Below are 17410 nucleotides of genomic sequence, written 5' to 3'. Positions count from 1 at the left end.
GCCACTAACAACTATCCTAAACACAAAAGGAAACTGCACCTAATTACACACTAATAAGGAAACAATAAAGGAAAGTAAACCTAGACTCAACTTAGTCCACAATGGGGACACACTACCCCCTATCGCGATGTTAAGTAAACAAAGAAATTGACTCTTCAACATAATGCATGTCTCCACAAGCCAGCACCACCACCTCCTCCATATATAACTACCCCCTAACAACAGCTATATCACCTTCGATAGCAAATTTTTAAATGCCAAGAGAATATGTAGCTCTATGACCCATGAGAAGAAAGAGGACCTCAAGTCTAGAGGGATCACCTACCCTTGCAGGGCACGAAAAGGCAAACGTCACTGTCATGAAGCCATCAACAAATACTTCAATATATTATGAACCCAGATAACCAATGGAGCACCCATTAGCATTGAAAGCATTGCATAATTAAGTTCAAGAAGACACCAAAAATAAAAAATCATCAAAGATTAGTGACTGGTTCTAACTACAAAACCAATTCCTCAAATCGTATGCAAATAAATGTTCCTTAAAAGTAGGTAGCAACCAGGGAAAAAATTCTTCGTTTTCCCATTCTTTTGCCCTAGCAGCCTTTTTTCTTGAACTCTTCTATTTTCTAGTGAATAAAGTTGACTACTGCCCATTATAAAAGTGATGCGGAACCCAGGTCATCGAAATAACCCAATTGGATTCGCTTATGGGCCCATCCAGACAATAAAACCCTAATATAAACAAGCAGGACAGTATTGTACATGGTTTAAAGTATCGGTATGTATCGTACCGTATCGGCCGATACGTATCTGTATCGGCCCTTACCGATTCGATACATGGAATTTTTTAAATCCTTTTGTATCGATATGTATCTTACGATACATACCGATACTCTATGAAAAATTAAAAATCGAGGTGAAATGTACATTTCGGTATGTATCGACTGATACGGTACGATACGTACTGATAAAGTGCGCTACGGTCATATAATGGCCAAAATAGGTCATTTTTCAGAAGAAAAAAAAAGGATTTTTTGAGGGGTTTTTGTTCCAAAGTTGCTGCCCGCCATTTTTTCCTCTCTAACTAAAGTGAAAATCATTGTTGGGAACAAGGGTTTTACATTTACGAGACAACTACAAACCTTGGATTTTTGGTGAGATACTTTCAATTTAGTGTTTATGCATAATTCATGTTATATATAGCTTTTTTTAACTACTTTTTTATGCAAAAGTGTATAAAAAAGTGTTTCCAATCCATTTATGTGTGTATCTTTAACGTATCTAGTGTATCTCCAATACGTATCTTAATTTTGGCCGACCAATACGATGACCGATACTGATACTTTAATCCTTGGTATTGTAGTTAGTGGAAGTTTGAACCACAAAAGACTAGAACAAATAAAGGAAAGGTAAGAGTATGAATGAAAGGGGTAGTTTTGGAATGGTGAGTTGTTATGTGACAACTTAAGCATTCCCCATTGTATCGATTTGCTAAGTGTTTGGATATAAGAAGAAGTATTGCCATGGTGGAGTGTTCCTAGATATGGTGATAGTTATGTAACTTAACAGCAATGGTTACGTGAAAGTTGTATGAACGTGGCTAGGGGTTGTAATACGTGGAGGAAAGGAGTTAAATTCAGTTTGGTAACCTGTTAAGCCTATTTAATAGGCATAGGTTGGATAGGAGAGAGGACTTGAAGAATCCAAAATCAAATGTTCAGTTGTTGAGTAGAGGCCCTAGTTATCGAATTATTCGGCCGAACCGAATTTTTCCGAATTTAATCAAAAATTCTGACCGAATCCGAATTAAAAATAAAATTCAGTAAAATTCGCGATTTTTTCAAAAGTGAATATAAAACGCGAATAATTCGGACCGAACCGGATTAAACCGAATTATTCGGTCCACTTAAACAGTATTTTAAAAAAAAAAAAACCGAAAAAAAAAACCCAATAAGCTTTTTTGACCGAATCCTTAAATTAATCAATCAAATTATTCCGAATAATTCTCCGCCCGAATAATTCCCGAATCCGAATTTGCTAACTATGGTTGGGACAAGGCTTAGTTCAGTTGAGGTGAGGTTATGAGATAAACTTGAAGGAAAATAAAGCCAAGTTACTTATCCCCTCGCACCACACCCCCCAGCCCCCCCTCCAAAAAAAAAAAAAAAAAAAAAAAAAAAAATCCAAGTTAGACAGAATTAATACACAACCATGTAGACCTTTGTTAATCTTAGCATGCTTGGGTCTGCCTGGGTACAATGGAATGAACAGTGCCATTACATGTCTTGAGACAGTTATTTTCAGAAAAATGACGAGGCAATAAAGAAATAAGTAAAACAACATAGAAATTCGTATGTAGTGGGAATTACCACCACCATATTAGTGGCTTTATTAATTCTGTCATCAGGCAGAAGTGAAGGCCTTGAACAGTATTTCCGAAGTAGTATCCTGCAACACTTACTTTCAGTTATTGGTCAGAGGTAAATTTCTGAGGAAGGGAGGGGGGCGGGGGTTGCAGTTCGGAAATTGATGAAGGTGGATAAAATTTTGAAACATAATATGTTGGTGTTATTTTAAAATATAATTTTGTTGGAAAAACTATATAAATAAAAGTTAGATGCTAAATACATGCATGGTTCATTTGTTTCTTTATATTTTGGAGCCCTATGCTCGTAATCTGGTGAGAAATCTAAATAATATGCTGTATGATCAAGTTATTTGATTGCCTTTTGGACGCCATTTTAAGCATGTTGATTTTTTCTATCCTTCTTTAAGTGAAAGCGCCTATTTCAATTTTACAGAGTCTGACAGCAGTGGAATTCAATAGTTCTTCCTTAGTCAGTCTTTCCCTTGTTGGTTGCCGTGCCATGACTACTTTGGAACTCACATGCCCTCATCTTGATCAAGTCTTTCTGGATAATTGTGATCATCTTGAGAGAGCATCATTTTGTCCTGTAAGTGGAAGCACTTTTTTTTTTTTGGGGGGGGTGGGTGTTGATAGGATATGCTTTTATAAACTCAAAGGTGGTTATTGCTGATGAGTCTGTCAGTATAGTAAGCCAGTCCGCACTAGTTACATGGAATTTAGCTTGTAAAATTCTGGATCGACTGCTTTATCTATAAATCTTCTAATTCCTTGAACATGTAGCACCATGGGGTTAATATTTACATGCTTATGTGTATGATATGTGCTACTGTGCTAGTCGAAATTATTGATAAACATAAACCTGAAAGAATGTTTGCTGCAGGTTGGACTTCGGTCCCTTAATCTTGGTATATGCCCCAAATTGAATGTACTTCAAATTGAAGCCCCACATATGATTGTTCTGGAGTTGAAGGGATGTGGTGTTTTATCTGAAGCATCCATCAACTGCCCTTGCCTAATTTCTCTGGATGCTTCCTTCTGCAGGTGTTCACATGCTCTTTGTCATGTAATTTTATCTTCAAATTTCTTTCTTTAATTGCTTATGCTGATATATTTTCCCTACGCAGCCAACTTAAGGATGATTGCTTATGTGCAACGACTGCTTCATGTCCTCTCATTGAGTCGTTAGTACTGATGTCATGCCCATCCATTGGTCCAGATGGGCTCTCTTCTTTGCGCCTGCTTTCTTGTTTAACCTTGCTGGATTTATCATACACTTTCCTGGTGAACTTACAACCAGTTTTTGAGTCCTGTTTGCAGTTGAAGGTAATACTAATAGGAAATATATATATAATATAATTGTGTAGTTTATGAATGCTTCCTTCCCTTCTCTTTTAGGTAAGTTGCAGAGCTATTGTTTTGCCTTATGGACCTTTTTTTTTTTGGGGTGTGCGTGTGTGTGTGTGTGTGTGTGTGTGTGTGTAACCCCAAGGGATTAGCGCAGTTGGCTGGAGGGGACACGGTACTCCGCTCTCAGCAACTAGCGAGGTCCCGTGATCAAAACCATTTTGCCGCTGCACCTAACTTCTTGGGGCCACCGCACGAGAGTTTCCGTCTCGGACTGACCTGGTCCTGTGTAAGCGGTATCACAATGACCCTAGGGATTAGTCGGGTCAAAGATCTGGACACCCTGGGTATCAAAAAAAAAAAAAGGGTGTGTGTGTGTGTGTGTGGAGATGCACACTGTTAGCAGAGAAGATTCCAAACTTGAACATAAAAAATAAATCTTAATGACTTACTTACATGCTCATTTAAACATGTATGCAATTGTGTTTCCCTTGTCTGTTTTTAGAGAGGAGATAGAATTGTATTTTCATAAGAGTAATTTAGCCGGTCAAAACTCTAGTAAAGGAAAATTTTACCTATCCCAACTCCCAGAGCCCCAGTTATGAGTTATTTGAGTTCCATTTATTAGTCCAAGGATGGTGGAGGCAGAATGGCTGTTGTATGTTGTGGCAGGTGCAGCATAACTGGCAGTTATGGTTGCCAGATGAAAGTGATGGTTTTTAGAAGCCTAAAGGTTTGGGATCAGAAACATTGACTAGATAAGGACCAGAATTCAAGTTAGTGATAAACAGTAATATATACCTCAGATTTGACAAATCAAATTTCGATGGTTTACTCTCTTCAGATATAGGAGCAGAATATCAAAGTTGAACTTGATCCAAAGGTCTGATCTCAACTTTCAGAAGAATCCTACCTAAGATATGACTTCTGAAACCTAAATTGATACCAGTAATTGGATGATATCTGATCAGCAGATACACTCGCTCAAATTAAGTAACAGCAGTTGTACAATTCAGAATAGAAACTGAATAGTAATTTGAGATATGATGGAAAACAGAATCTACTAATTGAAACTGGAAATCAGAAAACAAACCTAAGATAAACAGCAATCCTAGTAACAGTAGGAATCTGATGACCTGAGATCCGTTAAAAAATTGAAACTGTAGATACATATGATGGTTAGATTAGTAGTTATAGTAGTGTCCTACTTGAGGTAGGATACCCAAAATCCTGTAGGTCGATTGAAGAGCTTAAAAATAATGTTGTAGGACTTATAACAAATCAGATTTGAAGTTTATTATCAGTAATAATCAATAAACAGATCTACTAATCTGTTTATTCGTACCAAATCTCCTACCGTCCCCTGGCACAATGTAGTATGGTTCAAAAGCCACATCCCCCGCCACAGCTTCACCGCCTGGCGTGCCCGAACCTATTGCCTCCCCACCCAATCTTTTCTCATCCATAGACACATTCAGGTCTCTCCTTCCTGCTGCCTCTGTTGGAACAATCCCGAAGATGTTAACCACCTCTTCTTTTCTTGCCCCTTCTCCGCCTCAATCTGGAAGAAGGCCCTCAAATCTATTTGGCCCAACCTGAGACCCACTTTGTCCTTCACGAGGGAATGGATATGGATTGATATGACTTTTGGCGGCACTACCTTGTGTGACATTATAGGGAAGCTCATATTTGCAGCAACTATCAACCACATTTGGATGGAGCGAAACCTCAGAAGATGGACTTCCAACTCTCGTTCCTTTGAAAGGATTTGGAAAGCCATCTACTTTGAGGTAAGTTCCAAATTTGGCACTCTCAGGCGCAGACTTGTCAGGGACACCCCAAGGAACAGGCATATTGTTGTCTCCTAGAGTCTTCCACCCTCCACTCTCTTTACATCTACCCCCCTCCCCATTGATTGTCTCCCAGTAGTTGGGTTTTCTGGCCCTTGATGTATTTTGTTGTTCCCACTTCAGTATTTGCCCCCCCTTTTTCCCTTTTGTTTTCCTTCTTCCCTTGTACATTCTTTCTCTTGGTAATGAATTATTTATTCATCCAAAAAAAAAAACAGATCTACTAATAAATCTGAGCAACTAATATGTGACCATACTAGGAGTTTAATGGATTCAATAGGGACAGAAATAATTGGGAATAGTTCCAAATTTATGGAACTCTTACCATTGACCTCTGATTCAAGAACTGAAACCGTGTGCAGGTTTAGAATGTCATGCGGTTGATGGTTCTGACTTCAAAATTGGAATCTCAGTTGTATTGGAATGAGACTAAGAGGATATGAACTTGGCTTCCCACTGAGCACTTGCTGGAATCCCACCAACAGTATTAGAGTCTCAGTGCTCACTAATGGAGTAGTTGAATCTCACAACCAGTTTCTGAGTCACACAGAGGAACTGCCGAAAGACATGCTTTATTGATATAATAAAATCAGTAATGCCTTAATGGCTGGTTACTAAAGTATGAAAAGCTGGCTACTTAATTGACCAATAAAAGACTTAAAAAATCCTAAACTGACTCAAGAACCTCCAGCTGTGTTTGGAATCCTAAACCAAGTAGGACTTGACATAATGATAGAAAATCAACTCATAACAGGACTAACTTATAGATTTCTATTCCACCCTGAACAAGGACACATAAACATAATCAAAATAGGAAAAGAAACTGAAAACAGAACTCTACTTAAAATTGAGCAACATAGTAGGGAAACTAGGTATTCTGAAATTCCTGATAACACAGGTTCTTCTTCTTCTTCCTTTGTTACTTTTTAGAGTACCTGTCTAGCTGATCTGCATTAGGAAGGCTTGGGTGACACCCAAATTTGGTGTACAGTTGGGTAGGCCTTTTCCTCTGTCTGCCTGTCAAGTTTCATGGTGAATGTAGTTTTCCACATGGCAAAACAGAGGTTCAAAAAATGGTTGAAAATTCAACATTGGACATTGGACAAGGTGGCTTAGTGGCTGAAATTATAGGACAAGAAGTTTGACATTTTCTGTTCTAGGGGGCACCCTAGCCATTCAATGGTTTAGATTGTTCATATCCTCCCTTGTGGCTCAAAATCAGGTGCCCATTTTGCTGGGCCCAGCTTAATAGCTGCTTTGCCACATTTTCCTTGACATTTTGGTACATATAGGAGCCTGATGGATAGGATACATCTAAGGTTTAGAAGATTTTCAGCACGCACTTTTTTTACGCTTCATTTCTTTTGTGGTTTGAACCTGTATGTAATGGTTGATACTTGATAATCTTGTTTTTCATTTTTGACAGGTATTGAAATTGCAAGCATGCAAGTATTTGACTGACTCTTCTTTGGAGGCTCTTTATAAAGAAGGTGCTCTCCCAGCCCTTCGTGAGCTGGACTTGTCTTATGGGAGCCTTTGCCAGTCTGCAATAGAGGAGCTTCTTGCTTGCTGTACACATCTTACCCATGTGAGCCTAAATGGGTGTGTCAATATGCATGACCTTAACTGGAGTTATAGTGGTGGCCAGCTTTCTGAGATGTCTAGCATCAATGGTTCATCTGCAGTTTGTTCTCCAGAGATCATCCAGGAGCCAATTATGCATCCTGACCGTTTACTGCAGAATCTGAACTGCGTTGGCTGTTCAAACATTAAGAAAGTTGTCATTCCTCCGAGGGCCCGTTGTTTCCATCTGTCATCATTAAACCTTTCTTTGTCTGCAAATCTGAAGGAAGTAGATGTTACTTGTTTCAATCTGAGCTTTCTTAATTTGAGGTGCTTTTCTCATTTCCTCCTTGACAAGCTTATCTTTTGGTAACTTCTGCTCATATTCTTGTCATTGTTTTCATCTGCTAAATCTTTTCACCATTGTTTTAACCTTCTCAGCAATTGCTACTCCTTGGAAATTTTGAAGCTTGATTGTCCAAGGTTGACTAGCCTCTTCCTTCAGGTATGCATTCTTCAAAACTCGGCCATAATCATTGGTGAGAACCTGGTTCTTATTTTTCTATAAAATATGTAATCATGAAAAAGTCCTTTCATTGCTTGATTTTCTTGAGTTCTGGGCATAACTGATGTCCAATGACATACCATACGAAGATGCTTGGCAATTGATATGCATGCTATGGGTAAGCCTTTTCATGGCCAAAAAATTATAAATAACTGGATGCTCCATTCTCATCCAATTTGTTTCTTTCATTCGGATGCCGGTGAGATGTCTCCTAATGGTCCACAAGCTGCATATTCCAATCTTTTAGAGTTCTACTTGCATTGAATTTGCTAATGGTTGCTCCTGAATGTCAACTTCATGTCTTCAATGCTTCTTGTCTTTTAACTTTTGTCCAACCTGTATTTTAGCTTTGCCATCAGGATGTGCTATTAGGCTGGAAAAGCACATCTCAAGTTTTACCTGGCCAATGTCCTGAAAAAGAAAGTTTTACTTTTACCTAGTCAATTGTTTCTGCAAATTGCCTTCAAAACCTTTCATGACTGGTTTTGCACATTCATCTTTCCATAGGGTTTATACCCACTTCTTTTTTAGGTTATATATGCTTACTTCCGACCACCTGCCCTGCTTTTTGTTCTGATATCTAATTCTTTCTTTGCTGATAACATCGGGTGTTTGATAGTCGTGTAGCGTTGCTGAAGAGGTGGTGGAAGCTGCTATATCACATTGTAACATGCTGGAAACTCTTGATGTCCGCTTTTGTCCAAAGGTAAACTTACTAGATCACTTTGCCAGGTCTGTTTCTCGTGTAATAAATCTGTTTCCTCTGTTCTATTGTTTTATTTTTTCTGATGAACAGATCTACTCAGTATACATGGGAAGGTTACGTGTGGTTTGTCCCAGTCTAAAACGTATCTTCAGCAGCCTCTGTGCTTCGTAATGGGATCAATAGACAACCGTCACTTGTAGTTGAAACTGTATTACATTATTAATGCCCAGTGTATGTTTGCAGTCCTGGCGAGCCCCGGTTAGCTTAGTAATTTATCATCATATGCTTGTCTGTTGTAAATAACCAATTTTCCTTTGTTCTGTATGTTTTTTTTTTTCGGTGGGGGAGGGGAGAGACTGTTGGTGTTTGCTGAGATAGATCTACCCTGGCCATTTGTAAACGATGAAATAAATTATGTTTTAATAGATATATGAATACCTATTGTTGTTTTGGATGGCTGAATTTGTTTTGCACCATTTTCATTAAAATGTGTCAACATAGTTGTCATGGCGATAAAACGACCCAAGGTGGTGGCGAGCCAACCTAGGCATGCACAGTGCATATTATGTAAGTATGCTCCATTCGTATAAAAAAGGGTGTCAAAAGAGAGAAGAAGACAATTAAAAGAAGGGAAAAAATGCAGCAGAACTCGGGAGGAAGAAAGAAAGATGAAAATAAGCTGAAGACTAGAAGAAAAGAAGCTACACTGCAGAAGATTTGAAGTTTTAAAAAATCAAAAGAAGAATAAGAAGGGAGGAAGTAGAACAAGAGGAAAAAGAAAAGAAAAAAAGAAAAATAATTGGAATTCTAGTAGAAAGGAAGAAAGGAGAAGTAGTACTTCGATCGGTTGCTGTTGCAGATCTTGGGGCAAGCAGCCAAGCCCAGGCATCAGTCTAGCTACAGTCTTGTTTCATCAGAACTACTTCCGGATCCTCTCTTCCCACCTCTTTTTTCTCTCTGTAAATTTTACATTATTTTATATGCACCAGTCAAATAGTTAGAAAAATCATCAATGTTATATTAAAAAAGAAAAAATTTAATCAAAAAGTCTTCCTCCCATGTCCAGAGTCTGGCCAAGGTGTACTAAGCGATGCGAGCAGTGAGCACAGCTTACCTCTGAAAAAACGGTTTGTTGTCTAGAGCAAAAAAGGGGCTAGTTACTATTGGGAATTTGGGATGGAATCTCTATGCAGTTGTAAACTACATGAAACCATGGTTTCAAGTATTGGGATTTGATTGGGCAACTTGGCAACATCAATTCGGGATTGGAGGATCCTGATCTCTCCAAAAAGTCCAAAAAGTCGGCTGACCAGGTCTATTTACTTCCATTTACACGCAGACTTGGCAGGATCCAACAAGCTTGGCTGCTGATGATAATGGTGTCACCAGGCTTCATCTCTACACTTCTTTTCCTTCTTAATTGGCTTTTCATCTCTACAGGATAGAGTTACTAGATCTTGGGTATGTACATTGCGTTCCCCCTCCCCCTCCTAATTGGCTTTGCATCTTTACGGGATAGAGTTACTAGATATGTACATTGGCTTCTTATCCATGTCCGGCGATACTTGATCATTTGATCACCACCCGACGAATTCTGCCAAGTTGAGATAGCTGTACCCACTTCTAGCCTGTCTTACCATAAGGTAATGAGCACACTGTGTCCGTGACCATATCTAACTGACACTTTTTCCAGAGGGTCTGGAAACTGCATAGTTCATGAGTTACTACACTGGGATGTTGTATGTAGCAAAGCTGTACAGACAAATAACTACTAGGGAAGTTTTGAAATGAGTAGGGGTGAAGTAGATCCATGCCTTGCCAGCCATAGAACTTGTAGCATTGAACCTAAACAGTTGTTTGTTCTGCATCCATTCTTCTGTGTATTGATATCTAACTTCTACTACCACACATCTACCATTTTATCATGATATAGCCTTCTTTAGTTGAAATGAAATCTCAAAGGCCCCATAGATGTTGAACTTCAACCAACCATTTTGAAAGAATTGCAGACTTTGCTAGCATTTTCTGCATTGTCATTGGATTCTAGAAAAGCTGTTATTTAACAAAGAATCGTCTACCTTTAATTTCCAAGTTTTTATGAAAGTGAAAGTTCTATCCATGCCTACTTTCAAGTTTCACCCTATTGGGAAACAATTTCCAGTAGACTTGGGATGGGTGTGCCAAGTGTTAGCCATTTGGAAAACAAGTTCTCTCCGTAGATTCTAATCGCTGGGGCGGTTTATAGAGTTCATATAACTGTTTTACGCTTTTTCCCACATAATGGCAATCTTGACTCTGCCCAGAAAGCATTCCGTGAGTTCCGCCGGGTTTGGTTGTACCAGAAGAAGCTGCCCTGCCTAGAATAAGGTTAATATTCCTTTTTCATGTATTTGTTTGTATCATGCAAGTAAAGTCAGCATGAAAAACAAGACAGTTGAGCTGTAGACATGGATTACATCAATAGTTTTGTCATAATAATATGAGATATGCTGATCCAACACCGTACAAGATTCTTTGTTGGTACAGGTAAAACAATTGTTATTTTGTTTCCATACTCCTAAAGGGACCCAAAAACAGGTTAATTCCTATGATCCACAAGAATTTGTGTGGTCATCTTTTAAAGTGACGGCGAGAAGAAGACCTAGCAGAGGCACCTTTAGCTGTAATATGTCTTCTTATGGACTTCTAGCTCACTCTTCTTCAGTCTTTTCATGTGCCCATGGACCACAAAAGTAAAATTTTGGATTACTTAGGAACCAATTCACCTAAACTGGGTTGACTCTTAGTTAATTGATTTCACCAAATAATGCCAATTCAGTTTTACAAATCTGAAACAAGCTTCACTAATTGAGTAAAATATGAACATGCTAGTTGTTCATGAATTGAATTGGGATTGTTTTAATAGCTTGAAGTCAGGAGGAGCTTCATAGTTCATACTTCATACACTTAAAACAAGTTAATTGCCAACAAGAATGTTATATGGCAGTATGGCACTGATTGTGGTGATGACCATGGTTTTTGTCTCATCATATCTTCCCTTTTACATGTTCATATATATCATTCAATTAAGGGTTGTTGCTGTTAAAACTAGAAGGCAGGTAATGTTCTTTCCCATTTGTGGTGGTTTTTTTTTCCCACTTAGAATAGTAATATTATTCTGGGACAAAAAGAGAGTTCTTGTTTTATCTGAAGAGAAAATCCTCTGCCTCCAATTGTCACATGCTTCACAGCTCAGCTTCCATCGTTTCTCTATGACTCTTACTCTCCTTCACTTTAACCAATTCAGAATTTCTATGGTAGGTTACAAGCTCTCTATTCTAGTCTCTATATAAGGGAACCTGACCCCTACAAGACTGAGTACTACAACCTCAAACAAACACACAAGCAAGTCTAGTGAAAAATGTTTCACTTCTTCCTCCTTGCTCTCTTCTTCATCTCCTCCTCTTCCCCTTCTCATGGTGCTGTCCAAGATTTCTGTGTAGCTGACTACAAGGCCCCAGAAGGCCCTGCAGGTTACTCCTGCAAGACACCTTCAAAAGTCACTGTTGATGACTTCGTGTTTAACCTCGGCACGCCTGGTAACACCTCCAATATCATCAAGGCTGCAGTGACTCCAGCTTTTGCAGCACAATTCCCTGGGGTGAATGGGCTTGGGATTTCCATTGCTCGTTTAGACATTGCACCTGGTGGTGTCATTCCATTGCACACTCATCCAGGTGGATCAGAGGTGCTAGTGGTGATTCAGGGCTCCATCCTTGCTGGATTTATCTCTTCTTCTGCTAATGTTGTTTACCTGAAGACACTCAATAAGGGTGATATCATGGTCTTCCCAAAAGGGTTGCTTCATTTCCAGGTGAATGCAGGTGGGGTTACGGCCATTGCTTATGTTAGCTTCAGTAGCCCAAGCCCTGGTCTCCAGATACTAGATTTTGCATTGTTTGCCAATGACTTGCCATCTGCTCTTGTCGAGAAGACAACATTCCTTGATGATGCTCAGGTGAAGAAGCTCAAGGCTGTCCTTGGTGGTACTGGCTAGTTAATCTCTCTCTGGAGAATGCAGATCTTTCCTTCTCCCCCTCCTTTTCTTTCTTTTTTCTTCTTCTTTTCCTCTAGCTAGTTTCCTTTCTTTCTTCTAAAGCTAAGCTACTAAGGATCCTTGCTATTGATATTGTAAGTGCTGAGCACTGATCTTCTACTCCATTGTAACAGTAGACTCAGTCTTTCCTTTGCCTCTCTAATTGAGAAAATCAATTAAGCTTATGGTTCATTGTTCTTTAAATCTCTAATTGATCAGAGACTAGAATTGTCCACTTAAGAACTATCCTCCACCCTCCTGGTGGTGGAAAGCTATGGATTCTTGTTACTGAGGTCAAAGAGCCAATGATTCTTCTAATCTATTTTCAATGATTGGACAAAGAAAAAATGGAATATCACAACAGATAACGTTATCAATTCGTTTATGGTCTATGGCTTTCTACACTTAAAAAAAATAATCCACTTGGCATTTAACAATTGGTTTTCTAAATTTTGTCTGTCCCCTACATGGGTTAGAATTGGGATCACAGGGGGCATATGTGGCAAACAAATGGGGAGATGAATGGATATACTTGTAAGATTCCATAACAAAGGAGTTCCTCATACATATTTAATCAAGAGCCTCCTTAGAAATGTCTATTAAGATGACATTATCTGATGTAGATCATATAAGACATGGGTAATTACTCTCAGGGAATTGATTCACCAAATAATGCAAAATTAATTTCGATCTAATCCAAAAGAATTGATTAAGCCCTCTCTAGCAAAAACTTAACTAATCCTCCGCGCAAATCTCCAACTTCTTTTTTTTTTTTTTAAATAATGTTGAATCTTAATCTAATCCAATCCAAGTACTTGGATTCACTAAGTAAGTTACTCTAATCCACCCCCCCACCAAAAAAAAAAAAAAAAAAAAAAAAAAAAAAAGAAAAATGAAAAAAAGAAAGCAGGAGCTTCATAGTTCTTACACTTAATTGTCCATTACAATAGTTAAGATTTTGAAATCAAGTTAATTGCCACACAAGAATGTTAGATGGCACTGATTGTGGTGATGACCATGGTTGTTGTGCATGCGTATCTTCCCTTTTCACATCTCCATACATGCATATCATTCAATTAATGCTTATGCTGTGGTAATGCTCATTCCCATTTGTCGTTTTTCAAATACTAGTATTCATTCTCTTGGACAAAAAGAGAGTACTTGGTTTTATATGAAGAGAAAGATCCTTTGCTCCTAGTTGTCACATGCTTCACAGCTCAGTTTCCTTCGTTTCTCTTTCACTCCAACTCACTCTCCTTGATTGCCTCACATCAAAATTGAACTAGACATTAACTAATTGAGAATATCTATGGTGGGTTCCAAGCTGATGGTCTCATCCTCATCTATATTAGAGAAACCAGACTCCAACGAGTCTTAAGTACTACAACCCCAAACAAAGCTTCACAAGCCTCACTGAAACATGCTCCATATATTCCTCTTGCTCTCTTCTTCTTCTCTTCCTCTTCCCCTTCTCATGGCGCCGTCCAAGATTTCTGTGTAGCAGACTTCAAGGCCCCAGAAGGCCCTGCAGGCTACTCCTGCAAGATGCCCGCGAATGTCACTGTTGATGACTTTGTGTTCAGCCTTGTAAAGGCTGGTAACACCTCTAACATCATCAAGGCTGCTGTGAGTCCAGCTTTTGCAGCTCAATTCCCAGGGGTAAATGGGCTTGGGATTTCCATTGCACGTTTAGATCTTGCACCTGGTGGTGTCATCCCAATGCATACTCATCCTGGTGCATCAGAGGTGCTAGTGGTGGTTCAAGGCTCCATTGTTGCTGGATTCATCTCTTCTACTGCTAATACTGTTTATTTGAAGACACTCAAGAAGGGTGATATCATGGTTTTCCCACAAGGGTTGCTTCATTTCCAGGTGAATGCCCGTGGGATTCCAGTCATTGCTTTTGTTGGCTTAAGTAGCCCAAGCCCTGGTCTCCAAATACTGGATTTTGCATTGTTTGCCAATGACTTGCCTTCTGCACTTGTGGAGAAGACAACATTCCTTGATCATACTCAGGTGAAGAAGCTCAAGGCTATCCTTGGTGGTACTGGCTAATTAATCTCTCTCTGGAGAATGCAGATCCCTCCTCCCCTTCCTCCTTTTCTTCTTTCCTTCTTTCTGCTAAAGCTAAGCTACTAAAGATTGTTTTAGTGTGTTGTGGTTGGTTGGGTAGTTATTAAATTCAGATTCGGGAATTATTCGGATTAATGCATTTCATTAATTCAATGATTCGATCAAAATATTGGTCAAAAAAGCGGAGATAATAAAATTCGAGTTTGGATTTGTGAATTATTCGTTTACAAAAATAAAAAGTGGACAATAAATTCGGATGTTATTTTTAATATTTGCAATACCTGTTTCATATTATCTATCAATTATCATATGTACATAACATACAAATGATATAAAAATTAAAATTTTAAATTTTAAAGATAAAAATATTATATTTAGCTCTTTTTTTTTTCCTAAACTCAGTTCCTATTACTCAAATAATTGAATAAGAGAAAGAGAGTCTAAGAGGGGGGACTGAGTACAAATTCAACTAGACCCACGTCACCCACCATGTATGTTCACCTTAAAGAATAGAAAGAGAGTAATGACTGTAAGACTTTAATCAAACCAAAATGGGGTGAGAGATTTTTTTTTTTTTTTTTTTTTTTTTGTTGTAGAAGTGTAAGAGATTACTTCAGGAAAAATAAGCTTTGTCGGTTTCTATTAAAAAAAAAAGAAAAATAACATTAGGATAATAAATGCATAATAACTACACTATTTTTTAAAGGCTTATTGACTTATTCAAGATAAAGTTTTTTTTTTTTAATGGGATAAAATTAAGTTATAATTCGGATAAAATTCGGTTCGGCCGAATTATTCATGAATTTTAAAAAAATCTATAAATTTCGAGAATTTTTTATTTGATTCAAATTCTGACAGAATTATTTGTAAAATTCGGTAAAATTATGTTCGACAAAATTAGTTGCGAATAATTCAGAGAATTTAATAACTAGGGTTCTCCCACCTCTTTGGCAGCCCCTGCCTCGCCCTCTGTATCTTCTGTGCCTTGTTTGGTCGTACCATAGGGTTCATGAATTATTGAAAAGCAAACGTATTGGAAACGTGAACCTCTCTCTCTCTCTCTCTCTAAACCCATTTGCATATGAAGTATGATTGAAACTAAGGGTGGTCCAGGAATATTAATTGGGTTGAATTTCAGGACGACATTGAAGAATAGTTGAGGAGACATTGATTTAGATCTTTCATGTCTATGAACAGTAGAATTTTCAATTGGACCAATTCTCCAACTTTTCCAACCCTTGAAAGGATTAAATAGTCCACCAAAAAATTGTGAGAATTTGTTCTCCCCTCTCTCTTTCCTTTGGTATTGAATTATTTTTTTCATCCAATAAAAAAAGTTACTAAGAGTTATTGTTATTTATATTGTTAAGTGCTAAGCACTGATCTTCTGCTCAATTTTAGATATAGATTTGTGTCCTTCCTTTGGTTCTCTAATTCAGAAAATCAATTAAGTTTATAGTTCATTAGTCTTTTATTATAGGCTGTGTTTGGTATGCATTTTCGGGTTAGAATCTGACGTCTAGAATGCATTTTGATGGCTAATTCTTCTCTGTTTTCTCACTCCATAATGCATTTTAGACCCAAAATCTATCCCTATAACGCTTGCCAAATATACTCTAAATCTTGAATTAATCATAGACTAGAATTGTCCACTTAAAAAGGTATCTTCCCGGTGGTAGAGAGCTATGGATTATTGTTGTTGAGGTAAGAAATCTAATGATTCTTCTCATCAATTTCAATGAATGGACATAGAAAAAAAATATATATATATATATATATTCTAATAACAGATAATTTTTATTTTTAATGAAAAATAGTAACAGATAATGTTATCAATTCGTTTATGGTCCATTCCTTTCTACAGTTCAAAAAAAAAAAAAAAAAAAAAAAAAACCGCTCGGCATTGAACAGTTGGTTCTCTAAATTTTGTCTGACCCCTACATGGGTTTAGAATATAGATCACAGAGGCATATATGTCAAATAAATGGAGAGGCGAATGGACATAAATGCCCTCCGTGATCCCCATCTAACCCTTGTAAGAGTCCTAGTCGACATATATTTTTGAATCAAGAGCTAGTAATAATGGTCATGTTACATTGAGATGGTAAAAGAATTATGAAGTCCAATGAATTTTTATGGTACAAGAATTTTTGTATAACCGTTTATGTTATCTACGGGACAAAGAAGAGCATCCCCTATTGTACGAAGAAGAAGTTTGTTATGATGACAAGTTCAATGTAACCAACTATGAAGCCAAAATAAGAAGAGTCCCCACAACTATAAGGACCAAATAGTGTGAATGGCTTTTGGGGTTCTCGACCGTCATGTATGTATTCATGCAATGGTTAAGATGGTTGTCACTCATGAATCATGATGTGGCCCTTATTGCACCAATAGTGGCACTGAGTGATTGAAGATTGATTGAAACCACTGGGACACTCTTAGATGAGAGTCGTAAGTAACTTAGCACTTCAATGACAAGAGTCACGTCCCTAAGGTTAAGGCATAGGTCATTGGTTCAATTCTGAGAGGGCTTCTTCTTCCCCCTTAGTATGCCACTTTGTGAGCAAGGAGCGAATGAACATCAATCTTCATATGTTGAGATTTGTTTGAATATTCCACAATGTTTTCATTGAAAAAGAACTATATATAAAAAAAAGAAAAGACCATCTAGTTGTGCCATGTGGACGAATAATGTGGTAATTTCAATCATTGAATATCTAGGAAATTGTGTCTATTAGTCATTTCCCAGATTCATAGTTAAATTAAATTATATCACCCTTCCATGTATGCCATTATGTTCATGTAAGTCTCCATAGTTGTAAAATTTTCAATGCTTTATTTTCCCACATGGCTTTACTGA

General features: G+C 37.9%; 3 protein-coding genes across 3 annotated transcripts; all 3 read left to right on the top strand.

The window, feature by feature from the left end:
- The first annotated feature begins 2592 nt into the window (after positions 1-2592).
- LOC122060166 (F-box/LRR-repeat protein 15-like) lies at positions 2593-8853 on the top strand. Its single transcript, XM_042623360.1, has 7 exons — positions 2593-2957; positions 3252-3412; positions 3496-3694; positions 6992-7458; positions 7570-7633; positions 8313-8399; positions 8490-8853. Exons 1-7 carry the CDS (start codon positions 2871-2873, stop codon positions 8568-8570), a joined length of 1146 nt encoding a protein of 381 aa, XP_042479294.1. The 5' UTR covers positions 2593-2870; the 3' UTR covers positions 8571-8853.
- A 2879-nt stretch (positions 8854-11732) lies between these two features.
- LOC122059199 (auxin-binding protein ABP19a-like) lies at positions 11733-12678 on the top strand. The gene has a single exon (XM_042621884.1). The coding sequence runs from the start codon at positions 11800-11802 to the stop codon at positions 12433-12435; it is 636 nt and encodes a 211-aa protein (XP_042477818.1). The 5' UTR covers positions 11733-11799; the 3' UTR covers positions 12436-12678.
- Positions 12679-13467: 789 nt separating this feature from the next.
- LOC122059141 (auxin-binding protein ABP19a-like) lies at positions 13468-14763 on the top strand. The gene is made up of 2 exons (XM_042621829.1): positions 13468-13494; positions 13777-14763. The coding sequence occupies exons 1-2, from the start codon at positions 13468-13470 to the stop codon at positions 14527-14529; spliced, it is 780 nt and encodes a 259-aa protein (XP_042477763.1). The 3' UTR covers positions 14530-14763.
- The last annotated feature ends 2647 nt before the right edge of the window (positions 14764-17410 follow it).

This window comes from Macadamia integrifolia, chromosome 13, assembly GCF_013358625.1.
Source record: "Macadamia integrifolia cultivar HAES 741 chromosome 13, SCU_Mint_v3, whole genome shotgun sequence".
Classification (NCBI taxonomy): domain Eukaryota; kingdom Viridiplantae; phylum Streptophyta; class Magnoliopsida; order Proteales; family Proteaceae; genus Macadamia; species Macadamia integrifolia.
This window is presented reverse-complemented; position numbering and strand designations above follow the sequence as displayed.